Here is a 16,351-nt window from a genome sequence, read left to right on the forward strand (position 1 = left end):
CCTCCCTTCCTGCTCTGCAGGGGAATATGAGAGGGCAGGGAAGGATGGCGAAAAGTTTGCCCTCTACCCAGCACCACCACATTCAGCAGAATGTGTCTAATTCTTGTACATCTTTACCAGTTTTTCCTTTCCGTATCTCTTTGTGTAGCAATGGATTAATGGCAAAGTGCTTTTCCCCCACATACACTTCCAGACCCCGCAGACTTCCCGTCCAAAGCACAGGAGAACTGAAAGTTTCAGCTGCCTTTTCCACAATGCCGGCCAGCAAGTGGAGTGGAAATAGAGAGATGAGCATTGTTACCCTTTCCCCCCAATTGGTCCCATGCTCCCCCCCACTTCCCCTTCCCTTCCCAGTCACTTCTCACTCCCCTGCCACCCTCCCTACATCTTCCCCTCCTGCGACGACCATGTTTTTGAAGTTGTGTCAGAAACTGTTTATATACATTAGTCCATCCCCCCTTAGCAACCCTTAGGAAGTGAGTGGGTCGTGATGCTAACAGCTAACCTTCGCGTGCCTACTGGGTGCTAAGCATGGTGCTAGGCCAGTGGTCGGCAAACTCGTTCGTCAACAGAGCGGCAAACCGCGGCTCGCGAGCCGCAGTTTGCCGACCACTCTTAGGCAATTTTACACATATGAACTAATCTAAACGGCGAAGCTACTCTTCTTCCAGTTTTACGGATAACAAAGCTGACGTCCCTTATCTGATGCTCAATGTCCTGGGTGACAGACACAGCGAGTCCCTGGCAGAGGCAGGATTTGCATTCCAGTCTGACGGGCTGTACAGCAGCCATTAATCACCACTCAATTCTTTAATCATGCTTCTCAGGCCCTCCTCTGGCGAACATCTCGCTAATTTCATTTCTCCGGTCCTATCCTGTCCTCCTCCCCGCGACCTGACCGCTGCCCCTCTAACATCCTACCCTTCGCCCGCGTCCCGGTTACCCTGCCCTCTCCTCCCTCACCTCCACCTTCCTGTCTGCTCTCCTCCTCCCTCAGGCCCAGGACCCTGAGCCCCTAGAGTTCCCTTCACTCTCTCCATTTCTAACAGGTGCCCTCTTTCCACAGGCTCCCGGTCCCCGCGCCGCCCGGGCCCCCCGCACGGGAGCCGCCTCTTCCCCGCGCGCCCGAGGGGCGCGAGGGGTCCTCCGCCCGGCAGCCCGCGCGGTGCACTCTGGGGGAACATGGCCGCTTCCGGTCTCCCTCCCGGGCCGGCGCCGGCCTGACCGCGGGTCCCGCCGGCACTCCGCCCCCCGCCCTCCGCCCGGCCGCCGCGGAGGCGCTCCGGCCGCCCCGCCCGCCGCCCGCCGCCCGCCGCGCCATGGAGAGGAGCTCGAGCTGCGAGAGCCTGGACTCCCCGCCGGCGGCGGCGCGGCCGCCCAGCGCGGGCTCCCTGTCCAGGTAACCGGCCGCCCGCCCGCCCCGCCCAGCGACCGAGGGAGGCGAGGCCGGGCCGCTGGACCGTGTCCGCTCGCGGGCTCGGTGCTCCCGGCTGCGCCGAATGCCTTCCCTGGGACTCGGAGCCGCTTCCTCCCTCTCCGGGGCTCAGAGGCTGGTAAAACGGAGGCGCTCCCTCGCCCCGTCTCTCCCGCCCCGCTGCCCGGTGTTCCCGTCTGGCTTCATCCCCTCCCCAGCTCCCTGCTTTCTCTGCTCCCGCATTTCCTCTCTCGTCATTTTTTTAGACAGCCCTTCCCCTTCCCCCTTCCCCCCCATCCCTCCCTTCCCTCCCTCTCTCCCTCTCTCGTCACCGCTCTTTCCCAAACTCCCCTCCGCTCTTCCTTCCATCGGTCCGTTTGTCTTTGGTTTTTGGATTCTAGTCCACCCGTTTCCTCTCTTTTCCGTCCCTTCGCTTCCTTATCTTTTCCACGATTTTCCCTACTCTCGGGACCCCCCTCCCCCCGACTTTGCTTAAAAAAAAAAGTAACATAAGTGCCCACAGAGCTTGTCTGGTCTAAATCTTCCCGCCGAAAGGCACAACCTGGGAATCTGAGCAATCCTCACCCCCAGGGCAGGGTGAGGGCGAGTTTTCTTCCTCCTCGGCTCGCCGGCCGGTCCTCCAGGTTATTTCTCTTCTGCCTGATGAGATTTCCCCCTATAATTCTGAGGAGCATTTAGTGTGCAGCTTTGGAGAGAGTTCTTGCGAAGGAGTATTAACTAGACAGGTTTTAGGTGCATTTTTTCCCCCCCTTTGGATTTAAAGTAGTGATTTAAAATGTCATTAAATAATTGGAGATCTGTATTTGTTATATAGCCACAATGAAACAGGTTCTTTTCTTTTTTTAAAAAAAATCTTCACAAGGATATATTTTTATTGAATTTTTTTAGAGAGAGAGAGGGAGACATCGATGTGAGAGAAAAACATCCACGTGAGAGAGAAACTTCCATCTGGGTCTGTTGCCTCCCGAACCTGCCCCAACCGCGGATTGAACCAGCAACCTTTCGATGCTCCAACCAACTGAGCCACCTGGCCCAGGGTGAAATCTGGTTCTTTTCCGTTGAAAAATAGTGCACACACAATTTTCTTTCTTTCTTTTTTTAAAAAATCCCTGAATAAATGGAAGTTTCTATGTCTCTCTTAGTTCATGTTGGACTCGGATAAATATGGGTGATACTGGCATTTTTTCCCTATTGCTCTTTAGGGCCTCATTGGGAAATTATTAGCTGATCCCATCATTCTAAATTAGATTCCCTCCTATAGGCACCTACCTGCCCATCCCTTTTTTGGAGTCCTTAACCAGCACTGTGTAATGATTGGTTGAATTGTCTTTTACTATAAGCACAAGGACCGCATCTTACTCAGCTTCATACCCCTGCAATGAACAGAGAGGCCTTGCATATCAGAGTTGCTCATTAAATATTTTTTGTTTTTAATTTGGAGATCAAATTATCCAGGAGAGAATTTTTCTTTGGTTTGATTATGTATATTCTGCATTTGTTTCAAGCATTTTGTGAAACTTCTGTTTATTAGTCTGAAATTTAGAAAGCTGAGGATTGACATAAGCAGTATTTAAGAGAACAGATTGGAAATTTGTTTTATGGGAAAGTCACAAATGACAGCTGTGGTTCAGAATAGAATGTAAAGAAAACCAGTGAGGAGACCAGGAATGTCATCCTAGCCAGAGGATTTAGAACCACCGGAGGCAGCATAGTCTGTTAGGAAAAGGAAGTCAGGAGGTCCAGGCTCTCAAGGCCTTGTCTCAGGTAATGATTTGGGCTGTATCATTTAACTTTTCTGGTCTGCAGTTTTCTCATCTTTGCCGGGCTCTTTCTCAGCATCTACAAGGGCTCAGGAATCTGGAAAAGGGGCTGTGCATAAGTGGATTAAAGAGACTAGACAAGAAATATGAATTTGGAAGGCATTTTAGAGGGCCAGACAGGAAGTTAGTTCTAGTGACTAAGCTCCTTGAATCTCTGCACCCAGGGCTTTTTATTCACACATTTGCCCTCTAGCAAAGCAGATATACATATCAAAGGTAAGACCTGGTAAACAATAAAGGACCATCAGGTTGGGGGAAACAGCCCTCAGCTGTCTGGCAGCAGGTAATCACGTGCACATCTTCAGCCCTGCTGAAGGTGTCCATCAACCTTTTGTTGCACCTCCTGCATTTATTATGCTAACTACTGTTCCTAGCCTCCAGCACATCTTTTAAAATAAGGGGGTTGATCTAGCAAATCTGTAAGTTCATTTGGGACTCAAAATTCTGTCATTCTTTATTTTGATAATACTTTCTTATCAATTACTTATCAATTATTCTTATCAATTATGAACACATTCTTGTCAGTTACCAAGATGAGGGCATTCTTATCAAATATTCCTTTACAAATAACCTTTGTTATGGATTTCTGAAATTATACTAAATAAATGCTGTTTGTTATTATAAATTAGTGTACCTAATTGTGCCACTTTGAAGCACATTTATTTCCTAAAGATAACGCCTGGCTACTGTAGTTAGACTTTGTATATCTATTTTTAAGTTCTTAATAAAAAATGATGTTACTGACTGAACTTGAAAGAATTTTGACTATCATGTTAGCCTCATCCTCTCTGGACAAAAATACAAGTATGCCTCTTTACTTTCCACATGATAATGCCAGCTTTCATTTTTCTCCTCTGGAAGGTAGAAAGATAACATTTACTGAATCTCTACTGTATAGAATTCACCCTTACTAAATTATATATTTTAGTTCATGAAACATACCTATTGGTGGCACTCTTTAATCAACAATATAGAACGGCTGCATTTCAGACACTTGTTGGAAAGCTTTTAAACTTAATCTAAGCTAACAATCACAGGTGATTCTAATACAAAGGCAGTGGACAACCATGGTTATAATACCTATGTTAAATAGCTATCCAGATTAAGTTTTTACTTTTGTTAGCCTATGGTTAACCAAAATATCCATGTTTTTGAATTATGTTATCTCAGCCTTTTGCATAAATGTTGCACTTAAATTGTAGCTTATTTTTATACCTTCTGTTTTATATAATTAGGAAATATTTAATTTCAAATTTTCAATTAGGAAATTGCCTTAACAATTTGTCTTGATATCTCCTGGAAAATATAGTTAATAATACTGTTCCATGTGTTACAGATTGACTTTTACACACCAGATTGACATAAATTTCTGCTCAGTTTAGCTCCAAGGAAAATTTTGCAAAAAATTATGTATGCTTTCTGTTTGGTTGAAAATGGAAACTATGTAACTACATTGTCCTCTTCAGTTTAACAAAAAGACAGACTTCAGTCAGATTTGTAAGTGAAGTTGGTAATGTACTCATCTCTGATTTCTTCAAGTACTTCTATTAGATGGATTCAGTTTAAATACTATGTTATATTTAAATATGCTTGTTTGCAAGATGTTTCGGGAAGTATATAAATCTGAAAAATAATACACAAACTCATCTGGTTGCCTTTTTTTTTTTTTATAAATGATACCCTCCATTGAAGTTGGATGACTGACTCTTGTGGGATCTGTAGTTCACAGTCAACATATGTAGAGTCTATATGTATGTGTGTGTATACACACACACACACACACACACACACACACACACATATGTAGACTTGTTACTGCCTTCCAAGTTGTCACAGGCCTGATGCCTTTGGTCACAAAAGAGCAATTGAATTCTTTCCTTTGATTAAAAAATGTCAATTACAGTTAACATTCAGTGTTTCAGGCATACAACATAATGGTTAGATATTTACATAACTTACAAAATAATCTCTGATAAGTCTAGGACCCACCTGTTACCATACATAGTTATTACAATATTATTCACTATATTTCTTAGGTTGTCCTTTACTTCCTCGTGCATTTCATTCTTTATATGATATCCAGATAGCAGTTTCTTAGTTAGCATCCTTAAAAAAATTAATTTTCTTTGGTGAGTCCTGCTTGGTATTGCCCTGCTTCAGTGAGCTGTTCAGCAGCTCTTGTATATTCTGCTATTTATTGTCCATTCTCCAAAATGTTAAGCCTCACAGAGAGTTGTAAAAGTATTCACTTCAACACAGTGATAATCGGGCTGTATTCCATAATTTTATTCTTGTTGGTATTGCTCTGATTCTTGATATAAGTGTGACTTATATAGGCTGTAGATAAAACAATAATGTTGGCTAGAGATGATAGCTATCTATGAGAGCCTCAGAATTGTATGAAAATTGAATTGAACACTATATTGGTATTCTTCTGTCTTCGTCTGGTTTTCTATTTTTCAGTTTGTACACTGTTATAAAATTTACTGCTTGAGTGTGTTTCTTTACTTTTTACTGTACATAATCAAATGCTAATATAGCTGACCCTTGAACATAACAGTTTGAAGTGCACTGGTCCACTTATATATGGGGTTTTTTCAATAAATGCCTGTACTGTTTCAGATGTAGAGGGCCACTGTATGTATTTATCTACAATGCTCTATATAGGGGACTTATCCCTAGATTTTGGTATTTGCGGGGGTTCCTGGAATCAGTCCCCACAGATACTAAGGAACAGCTAAGTTTTTGGGAAATCGAAGATTATACTTCAATTTTCAACTGCTTGATGGTTGGCATCCCAACTCCCTGCATTGTTCAAGGGTCATCTGTATTGTATCTAAGTACCAGGGAATGTTTGAATAAAGAAATGTTGACTAAATGTTCACCACTTTTCTTATTTGTTGTTTCCATTCAAAGGATTAAAAAGGGTTTCTCTAGCCTTAGCTGGTTTGGCTCAGTGGATAGAGCGTCGGCCTGAGGACTGAAGGGTCCCAGGTTGGATTCTGGTCAAGGGTACATGCCCAAGTTGCGGGCTCCTTCCCCGTGTAGGGACCATGCAGGAGGTGGCCGATCAATAGTTCTCTCTCATCATTAATGTTTCTATCTCTCTCTCCCTCTCCCTTCCTCTCTGAAATGAATAAAAATATATTAAGACAAAAGGGGTTTCTCTGTTGAATTTTCCCCCTTTTTTCTCTGTTGTATTTGACCTATAAAGTCACATCGTCAGGTGCAAGCTGAAGTTATTCTCTCATGAAGCCTCTCGACTCCCTGAGCTGATTTTATTTGCTGCATTATGTTTTCTGTGTCTAGTCCTATATATCTTCATGATATTACCTTCTCTTAGCCTACTTGGTTTTCCATTTGCTACTCTCGACTACTTTGTCCTTTTTCTCTCTAACTTATCTAGTCAGTCATTTTATTTAATGTGTATTTCTTTCATCCTTTATATAGCCTCATGCAGCTATTCTTGGCGACACTGGTCTGTTTCAGATTGTTTTGGTTTATCAGCTGATTTTTAGTTTATAAATTCATTAGCATTTATGAGCACCCCTATTTACATTTAACTTAGATTAAAAGAATCAAAGGAGAGGTAGCTATACCAAAAATAGTAGCCTCCAACTGTTTATATTTTTAAGTGGCATGTCTTCCTTAAAATTATCATCATTTGAAAACAGCAAATCCTAAATTTGTTTGTATGAATTTTGATTGTACCTATAGCCTTAAAGAGGTAGAAGAGGTTTTAAGATTTCTAAAACATTTTGTTGCAAGGTCTCATTTCTAGTTTTATCTTCAAGGTCACTTACTTAGAGATATATCATCAGTAGGAAATGTGCTTTGGGGTTTTTTCCAGTAGTAGTGATGGATTTGTGTCCAATCAAACATTCTTACATTTCCCTTGTGACTGACTCTTAGTGTGTCTTCTGAGGCAGCTGGCCAGGATTAGTGGTAGAAACTATAGCTACAGAACAAAGTGAAGCTAACAGGTTGAACCTCCAATCTTGGTCTTATTATTAGCACCTTGAGCCAGACATTGAACATTCTGGTAGCCTAAAAATTACTTATTTTGGATTTCATTATTCCAGGACTCTAAAAGAACTTCAGAGTTCTGTAAGATAAGATCCAGTATTACTATGAACTAATCAGTAATTATTGTGTAGATTTCCTGAAAGTACATTTAAAGAGATTAATTGCTAGTCAAAAGTATATAAATTAATACTAAAGCTGAGATTGGGACCCATATACATTTTTTTCCTCCTATGCTATCATCAGTAGTTTTCTGTTAATGTAGATCCCATAGTCCCTTGACCAGTAGCATCAGCATTTCTTGGGAATTTGTTAAAAATACAAATTCCCTGGTCCCACCTCAGATCTAACTGAATCAAAAACTCTGGAGCCCACAATTTGTTTTAGCAAGCCCTCCAGGTGATACTGATATATGGCAATTTTGAGAACCACTGCCTTCAATCTGTTACTAATTGTTACCTAGTAACTCCATCAATATTAGTGGAAATGAACTAAGATCTGTTAGAACTACCTACTATAAGCCTATTACTTGAGAGTATTTTTGTAAAATATTGACTGAAATAGTAGAAAGTAAAAGTCATCTCTTGTAGACTAATTATATCTGATTGTTAGGGAATTTCCCCAGCTCTTTTCCTTCTCAGCCATGGGTAATAAATACAAAGCAAGAATACATGTATTAGGCTTTTTCTTAAAAATAGATCGTTGGTGACATACATCAGTGGTAACATGCATTTGAAAAAAGTGCTATGAAGAGGTAAAAATTCAGGACATCACCTGAACCAATAAAGCTTGGATTATGCCCAAGGGAAGGAAATAGCCCAGATACAGATGTTCAGAAAGCACTAAGTTTGTTTTGGAAAGCTGCCAGGTTAATGCTATTGTATCCAGAATCTCCAGGGCCAAAGGTGGCATGGGATTCAGGAGTTGACCAGTGGAAATTCTCTAGATTTTAGTACAGAATATTTTCCCCTTTTAAGGAAATTAGTTTTGATTAGGTAAAGCACTTTGTGCCTACTGTATGATTTAGTTAAATCAGTGTATAGGGTTAAAAGCTATTGAGAGGCTATAGTCAGGGTTGGGAGTGATTTTATAAGCTGCTGTCCACAGGAAGTCAGGTTAAAAATGGAACTATTAAAAGAAGAAAAGATTGGTACAAGGTTATTAAAATTAAAGTGATTAGAGAAGATGCCCTTGCAATGAAAATAACTTCAATTCCCTTCCCTGTAACTTTATTACACAGAACTAATTGTGTTTATCTCTCTTAATGTGTTTCTATATATGCATCAACATTGTCATCACCATAGACCATTAATGAGCAAGCTTTGTAATTCTTCCCCTGCTCAAGTACATAGTACCCATGGCAGTAATTGCTGATAAATTTTCATTCTTTCTAAGATTCTTACTGGATGTGATTAACTTGTAGTTTCATTAAATACTTTTAGTTTAGATTAAATAAAATAAGGGCGATGCATTTTTAATATAATAAAAATTAACTTAAAATATGTTTTAATCTGTAGATTTCAAAGAAACCTAAATACTGATACTTGGAAAACTCTTTTTTTCCCCATTTTATTTTAAGTTTGGGTTTAGGTTTAGCAGAGTATAACAGAAAATCCAAACTAACTGTAGCTTAAAATAGGGATCATTGTTTTAGCACATAAAAGCCCAAAGATATAGTCAGTATAGGTCTGATATAGTAGATCTGAAGTATCAAGGACACAGATTCTAACTTAATATATCTTATTTTACATTTCAGTGTTATTTCATGAACCAAAATTGCTGTTGGAATTCTAACCACTGCATCTTCTTTCTAGTCTAAAGGAAGGAGAATGGGGAGAAGAAAGGCATGCTCTCTCTCTTGAAAGGATACTTTTTTGAAGTCACACAGTCCTTGAAGCTTGTATACAGTTGGCTTGAACCATGGTCCCCATGGCCATACCTAGCCACAAGGGAGACTAGGATATGTAGCTTTTTCTGGGAGGCCTTGTGCTGAGGTACGAGTTAGAGGTTAAGAATAGGAGAGACTGGGTATTGGAGGCAATCCGCAGCTTCTCCCATTGTATACCAAATGAATCATTTGAAAGCAAGAAAGGCATTTTCCAGTTAAAGTCTACAACACTTATGCCAGAGATAGTCTTAGATTTGCAAATGCAAGGACCAAAATAGAAAATACACTGGAAGAGAGTGATGATATATTGTAGCAGACAAAGAGAACTGTCTTTTGGAACACTCTAAACTCGGAGCATTTTTAATTTTCTAACTTTTTTGTATCTATTATCTTGGGCCAGTTTTTTATGATCCTAATCTAGGACCGTAAAATAAAGAGAACACACTTAATCATTGCTAGATCATTAGGTGAAGGGCAAGTAGAAAGCAAATGAAGAATGAGCAACTGTGCTATTCATTTGATTTCATTTGAAGAGCTCAAGGCATTGCATGGTAAAGTAGTGGTGGTGGTGAGGATGATGGCTTACACTGTTTATTCCTGGGTAGTTTGATATTCATTTCCAAGCCATGTATCCATTTGTTTTATTTCCCCCCAGAATATGCCTCAGGTTCTACTTAGATATTTTCTCTCATTTTAATTCAGAAGGTTTGGTCGCCATAAGGGAAATGAAGCTGGTTATTTTGGACTGTGTTTATTTGTTTGTTTTTAGTTGATTTTTTTAGAGAGAGACAGACTTAAATTTGTTGTTCCACTTATTTATGCATTCATTGGTTGCCTCCTAGGGAAGCCATCATCCAAGGCTTGCCTGCGCCTCAGGCCGGCCCTGGGTGGCTGGGGGGCTGAGGGGACTGGGGGACTCCGGAGGCAGGCGTGTGGCAAGGCCCTGGCGAGGCTGAGGGGACTGGGCGCTGCTATCTTGTGGCTGTGGGTGCCGCCATCTTTGAGAGTATGGCAGTCAATTAGCATATTCCCTCCTTATTGGCTGTGGGCACCACCATCTTTGAGGGCGGGGCAGTCAGCATATTTCCTCCTTATTGGCTGTGGGCGCCGCCATCTTTGCGACGGTGTGAGGGTCAATTAACATATTCCCTCTTTATTAGACAGGATAGACGTCCTCTGTTACTGGTATTGGATAACAGTCTTCAATTATAACCAAAGGCAGTACCTAAAAATAAAAACACCTGAGATAAGCTTTGCTTTTCAAGGAGTAGATAGTTGTTGTAGTAATAAATTAATATTCATATTAATAATCAACAATGATAATAAAAATGACAGCACTTAACATTTACTGAGTGCTTGCTATATGATGGGCATGGTGCTAAATCCCTTAATATGAATTTTCTCATATAATCCTTCTAATTATATAAAATAAACAGTATTATTGTTTCCATTTTACAGATCAGAAAACTGAAAATTAGGGTGAACAGTTTGATGTTTGACCCCAAATCTGTTTAACTCCAGGCTCTATGTGCTATAGAGAACCTGAAGATCTGCTGCCCAGGTCTAGGCTAATACTTGGTAGTAAGAGGGCTATCCCGGGGCAGGTTGATTGGGTGGTAGTGACAAGAAAGTGAATTTCCTTGACCACTGCACTGCTGAGGAGGAGAAGGATAAGGCACACAGTACGTTAGTGAGTTCAGAGTGTCCATATTTGGAGAGAATTTTCTCTAACTTTGAATGTTTTATTCTTTCCACAGAAAATAGGTTGATTTTGTTTCCTTTGCTTGACGATTACGAGGATAGTCTCATTGCCATTCAAAAGAAGAGTTTTACATTAACCATCAGATAAATTGTGAAGCAAGTAATAAACAAGGTGCTCAAGTTTCCTCCCACCCCTTCTTGTCCCTCCCCCACAGGATTTATAGAGTAATTTAGAATATTTTATTGTAGGGTTCCTTAAATATCTGAATTCCCCTAAGTTCCTTTGTGTTTGTTTACAGTTAATGTGTTAAGAGCCATTGACATTTGAAGATCATCAGAAGTGAAGATAAAACATCTCAAAAATTATAATGTAAGTGAATCGGAAAATGAAAATAAAAAATGGACAAAAATTAATATTGCCAACAATATTTCTGGAATCCGTATATTTCCCTACATAAAATTTATGCATATAAATAAACAGTAACTACAAACTTTAGTTCCAATTACAAGTCCCAGTTCTTAAAATTCTGTATTCTACCTGGTGAAAACCATGACTAAGTTTTAGTCATTGGTAATTTTCCATTAGAATTCTTTGGCTTCCATGCAGTGTTTTTTTCCTTTTCCTCCTTAGTACTTTGCAGTTTGACAAGGACTCATACTATATTTAAAATTGTATGTGTGCAAAAAAAAATTGTGTATAGAGTCTGAAGTCTTTGCTTTCCAGCTGCTGATGTATGTTTTACCCAATTTTAATTTTACTACAGTTTTGTATGTTTCTTAGCCAAAAATATGACCAGTTAGTTAGCTGGCCTCCTCCCTTCCTTCCCTTCTTTCTTTAACCCCTCCCTTCCTCCCTCCCTCCCTTCTTCCTCTCTATAAATATTTGTTTAGCATCTACTGTGTTCTGCACAGTATGCTAGATCCAGAATTCCTAAGACCTTGGCACTGAAACAAATTATGTCATCTTTTTATACCGTTAGGGCATAGGAGATCAGTAAAGGATCTCCTGTGCCCTAACGGTATAAAAAGATGACATAATTTGCATCGTAATGTAAATATCTGTGTTTTTCGATGTTCTTAGGCTCTTACAGCAGCGGTTCTCAATGCAGGCAGTGTTGAGAACCGCTAGCAGTGTTGCCTAAGACCATCGGAAAACACAGATATTTACATTACGATTCATAACAGTAGCAAAATTACAGTTATGAAGTAGCAACGAAAATAATTTTCTGGTTGGGGGTCACCACAACATGAGGAAATGTATTAAAGGGTCGTGGCATTAGAAAGGTTGAGAACCACTGCTTTACTGTGTCTAGGACTTGTAATGTCCTTAGTGTGGCTGAGGCTCTCCCGCATATTTCAGTCACCTGTGGTGCTTGGTGAACATTGAGCTTCCTAGATTCCAGCCCAGACATTCTGAATCACTGGGAGTGGGCCCAAAAATTTTCACTTAAAGTTTTTAGTAGGAGTATTCTAGTCCAACTCTGTAAGTTTGTTGATGAGGGAACAGACCTAGAGAAATTTAATAACTTACCCAAAGGCACGATAAGTCTTAGAAGGCCAGGAAAGATTGGTATTATTTCCTCCAAAGTCACAGAGCTATTTAGTGCTATTTAGTGATCTCCTGACTTCCAGTTCTAGACTTCACTAAGTAAGTCACTTAGTGATTTTTGTTGTGTCTGACAGCTTCGCTGTGTATATATGATGTCATAACATCTATCATTGTTCCTAAAAAACATGACTAAAAGCACATATTGATTATGTTCATGAGATACATGGACTCTTCATTTTTAGTCAGTTATGCAACTGATTTTGAAATCATTGGGTGGAGAAAAACCCTGGTAGTCTAGGTAGAGGAACAATACTTAATCTTTTTTTCCCCATTGCACTAGCCCTACTTTTATATATATATATATGTGTATATATATATATTTTTTTTTTATTGAGTTCAGACAGGAAGGGAGATGGAGAGATAGAAACATCAACGGTGAGAGAGAATCATTGATCGGCTGCCTCCTGCACACCCCAAAGAGGGGATCAAGCCTACAACCTGGGGCATGTGCCCTCACCAGGAATTGAACTGTGACTTCTTGGTTCATAGATAGATACTCAACCACTGAGCCATGCTGGCTGGACTCTGTCTCTACTTTTGACCTTGATATTTTATGCTTCTGAAAAAGAGGGGTCTGATTTCATTTTTGAATGATGGTAGTAACTAGCACAGTGCTTTGCAAATAGGTGCTTGGTAAATTGTAGTATGAATAGTATGTAGTTTGAACATAGGTAGTATGAAAAAACTTTGTGTTTTGTTTTTTTTCTTTGGATTCTATGAAATACTTTTAGGAGTGGTTTTGTTTGCTTGGTACAGAATCTGATGCTTTATATACCGAGCCAGAGACCTTAAATGATTGAAGGTATTTTATATTTTTATTACTACATTGTTGTGGTTGATATTCACAGTATCTGAGGGACTGGAATATTCTATTTCTGAACTATAAGTGTGAATAAATTTTGGTATGTGTATTTTGTATTTTATTTTGTATAGTATATTAATAGTTAGAGACCTGCCTAAGTGTGGAAGTTTTGTGAATGTTTAAAATACACTTGAGAAAAAGCAGAATAACATTGTATGTCTATGATGACGTGTGAAATGCTTTGAAAACTGTAGTGTCACACAAATATAATGTATTATGATTACTGCTATGATGATAATACGTCCAGTGAGTTTCCTTGTGATTTAATTGAAAATGTTTACTATTGTTTAATGTAAAATAAGAAAAAAAAATACATATGCTTGTCACTTGGCTTGTTCTTTTATTGGATTTTACTGAGTCTCCTTTAAGCACATGGTACTAGAGTAGATACTTCATAGATCACCTGAGTTCTTTCACTGTGCTAATCCAATCCAGATTGTCACATAATATACTGTAATTATACAAAATGCCCAGGATGATACTTCTATTTTAGAAGAGTTTTGTCAGCAATTTTGTAAGAAAAAAGTGATTAATGAATGAATAACTGAATGTTCAGTATTCTCAGTATAATCAAAGTAGCTAACAGTAATGTTAACACATTTTGGTTTGATTTTTTTATAGTTACAAAACTGTTTAACCTATATCATCTCAGTTATTTCTATAACAGCCTTGTGAGATAGGATCTCATTTGACAGATGGTAAATGAAGCTCAGGGGAGTGACATGGTTGTCCAGTGTCCCCTGCTTGAAAAGATGGAACTGAAATTTTGACTCTTAAATGCCATCTTGTTTCCACTGCGCAGCATAAATCATAACATGGAAGTGTCTTGGGGTATACGTTTTGCTATTTAAAAGAAACTCTAGATTGGAAAACTGATAACAGGTTCATCTTTCCAGCCAGCCTAATTATTTGGTGTGTACTTCTTTTGAGAAGCCTGACTCATTTTGCTACTCAGAAAATACTTAAAAGAGATGCAGGTATCTTTTGGATAACAGACTCATTCTTAGTGTGGCTACCATTGTATGCTGCCTAAAATTATTTGAGTATTTAAATGTTTAAAAGAGTAGGTCTTTAGAAGTATACTGAACTATATAAACTCAGAAAATATACTGTGTGATAAGATATAGCACAGTGTAGTGAAAAGTCTTGATTATTTCTTAGTCTTGGGTTTTTAGTTCTGATTTTACTTATTAACTCTGACTCTGGATTAGTCACTTGATTTCTTGGAGCCTGATTCCCTTATCTGGAAAAAGGGCTTTAAAATGATTGTCCTAGCCTATCTAATACAAGAACAATATGCAAATTAACCATATCTCCGCTCACCCACAAGCCACGCCCACCAGCCAATCAGGAGCGAGTATGCAAATTAACCCAACCAAGATGGCTGCGGCCATGGAGAGAGCAGGAGGCTGAGGTTTCCCCGACAATGAAGGAAGCCAAGCTTTCTGCCTGCCCTGGGGGGCCCAGGCCTCCACTCAAGGCTCCAAAGTTTCAGTTATAGAAGATAAATAAATTCCAGATACCAGGCCCTCTGCTTGGGTCACCGGGGGGCATGGCCAGCCTGCAAACCACCACAGGCGCCTCACCCAGGCCACCCCATGCCCCAAGGAAACCCCACCCTGATCCGGGACACCCTTCAGGGCAAACCAGCTGGCCCCCACCAGTGCACCAGGCCTCTATCTTACCTTATAATAGACAAATATGCAAATTGACCGCACCTTCGCTACGCCCAAGCCACTCCCACCAACCAAGCCACGCCCACCAACCACGCCCACCAGGAAACGGTTGCAGGGACGTTGGGGTGTGGCGGAGCCCAAGGCCGGGAAAGCCGCCTGAGGCTTTCCCGGCCTTGGGCACCAGCGGGGAGCCTGCATCGATCGCAGGAAACCACTGGGGGTCGGCTCCTGTGATCCCTAGTAGGGACGCTGGGTGCTGCCGAGCCCAAGGCCAGGAAAGCCTCGGGCGGAGGCTTTCCCGGCCTTGGGCACCAGCGGGGAGCCTGCACGGATCTCAGGAAACCACTTCGGGTCGGCTCCTTCGATCCTTAGCAGGGATGTTGGGTGCGGCCGAGCCCAAGGCCACCGCCCGGGGCCAAGCCCCAACCCTGAAAGAAGGCAGAAGGCGGTGGCCACAGCCAAGGCCTGGGTCCCTGGTGCCGGCAGAAAACTGGTGAAGGCAGCCAGGTGAATGAAGGTCTATTGCACGAATCTTCGTGCAAACGGGCTACTAGTCCTATCTAATAAAAGAATAATATGCAAATTGACCATCACTCCAACACACAAGATGGCTGCCCCATGTGGACACAAGATGGCTGCCACAAGATGGCCAGCAGGGGAGGGCACTTGGGAGGGACCAGGTCTGCAAGGGAGGGCAGTTGTGGGCGATCAGGCCAGCATGGGAGGACAGTTGGGAGCCAGCAGTCCTGGATTGTGAGAGGGATTCCAGATTGGAGTGGGTGCAGGCTGGGCTGAGGGACATACATCCCCGTGCACGAATTTCGTGCACTGGGCCTCTAGTCTCTATAGAATTACTAGAGGCCCGGTGCATGGAATTTGTGCACGGGTAAGGTCCCTAGCGGCTGCCAGCTGCCACCCGGGGCCTCCCTTCCCACGGTTGGCCGGCCGGCCGGCCCTGCCCCTTGGTCAAACTCCTGGTTGAGTGGACAATTTACATATTAAGCTTTTATTATATAGGATTATTAGACCCAAACATAATGATTGATTATAATAATTTAAAAAGTTAACAGCTATGTAGTGTGTACCATGTGGTTGGCACTGGTTTAAGTATTTTACATATATTAATTGTTATAACAATCCTGTGAGGTATAAGAATTATTGGTATCCCACTTTATAGATGAGGAAACTGAAGCACGGAGAGGTTAAGTAACTTCCTCAAGGTCACACAGATGGTTGAACTAGCATTTAGTACCAGGCATTCTAACCCCAGAATTGGTAATATGTATGCAAGATAATGTGTATGAGAGCATTTTTGCTGTTTTAAAAAGCCATGCTAA

At 41.2% G+C, this 16,351-nt stretch overlaps 1 protein-coding gene across 4 annotated transcripts in view; it reads left to right on the forward strand.

Moving 5' to 3' along the window:
- The first annotated feature begins 1,240 nt into the window (after positions 1-1,240).
- Positions 1,241-16,351, forward strand: part of MTMR2 (myotubularin related protein 2) — a 100,729-nt gene continuing 85,618 nt past the window's right edge. For 2 of the 4 annotated variants that reach the window (XM_054725074.1, XM_054725072.1), the window contains exons 1-2: positions 1,331-1,399; positions 11,167-11,237. Coding sequence is in view for 1 of the 4 variants with exons in the window: in XM_054725070.1 (XP_054581045.1) it covers positions 1,320-1,399 (80 nt within the window). In the remaining 3 variants the exon portion in view is untranslated. Of the gene's footprint in view, positions 1,400-10,934; positions 11,040-11,166; positions 11,238-16,351 lie in introns of those variants that run through there. The other 2 variants (XM_008149190.3, XM_054725070.1) reach the window with 2 other exon arrangements.

Source organism: Eptesicus fuscus, chromosome 13 (assembly GCF_027574615.1).
Source record: "Eptesicus fuscus isolate TK198812 chromosome 13, DD_ASM_mEF_20220401, whole genome shotgun sequence".
Classification (NCBI taxonomy): Eukaryota; Metazoa; Chordata; class Mammalia; order Chiroptera; family Vespertilionidae; genus Eptesicus; species Eptesicus fuscus.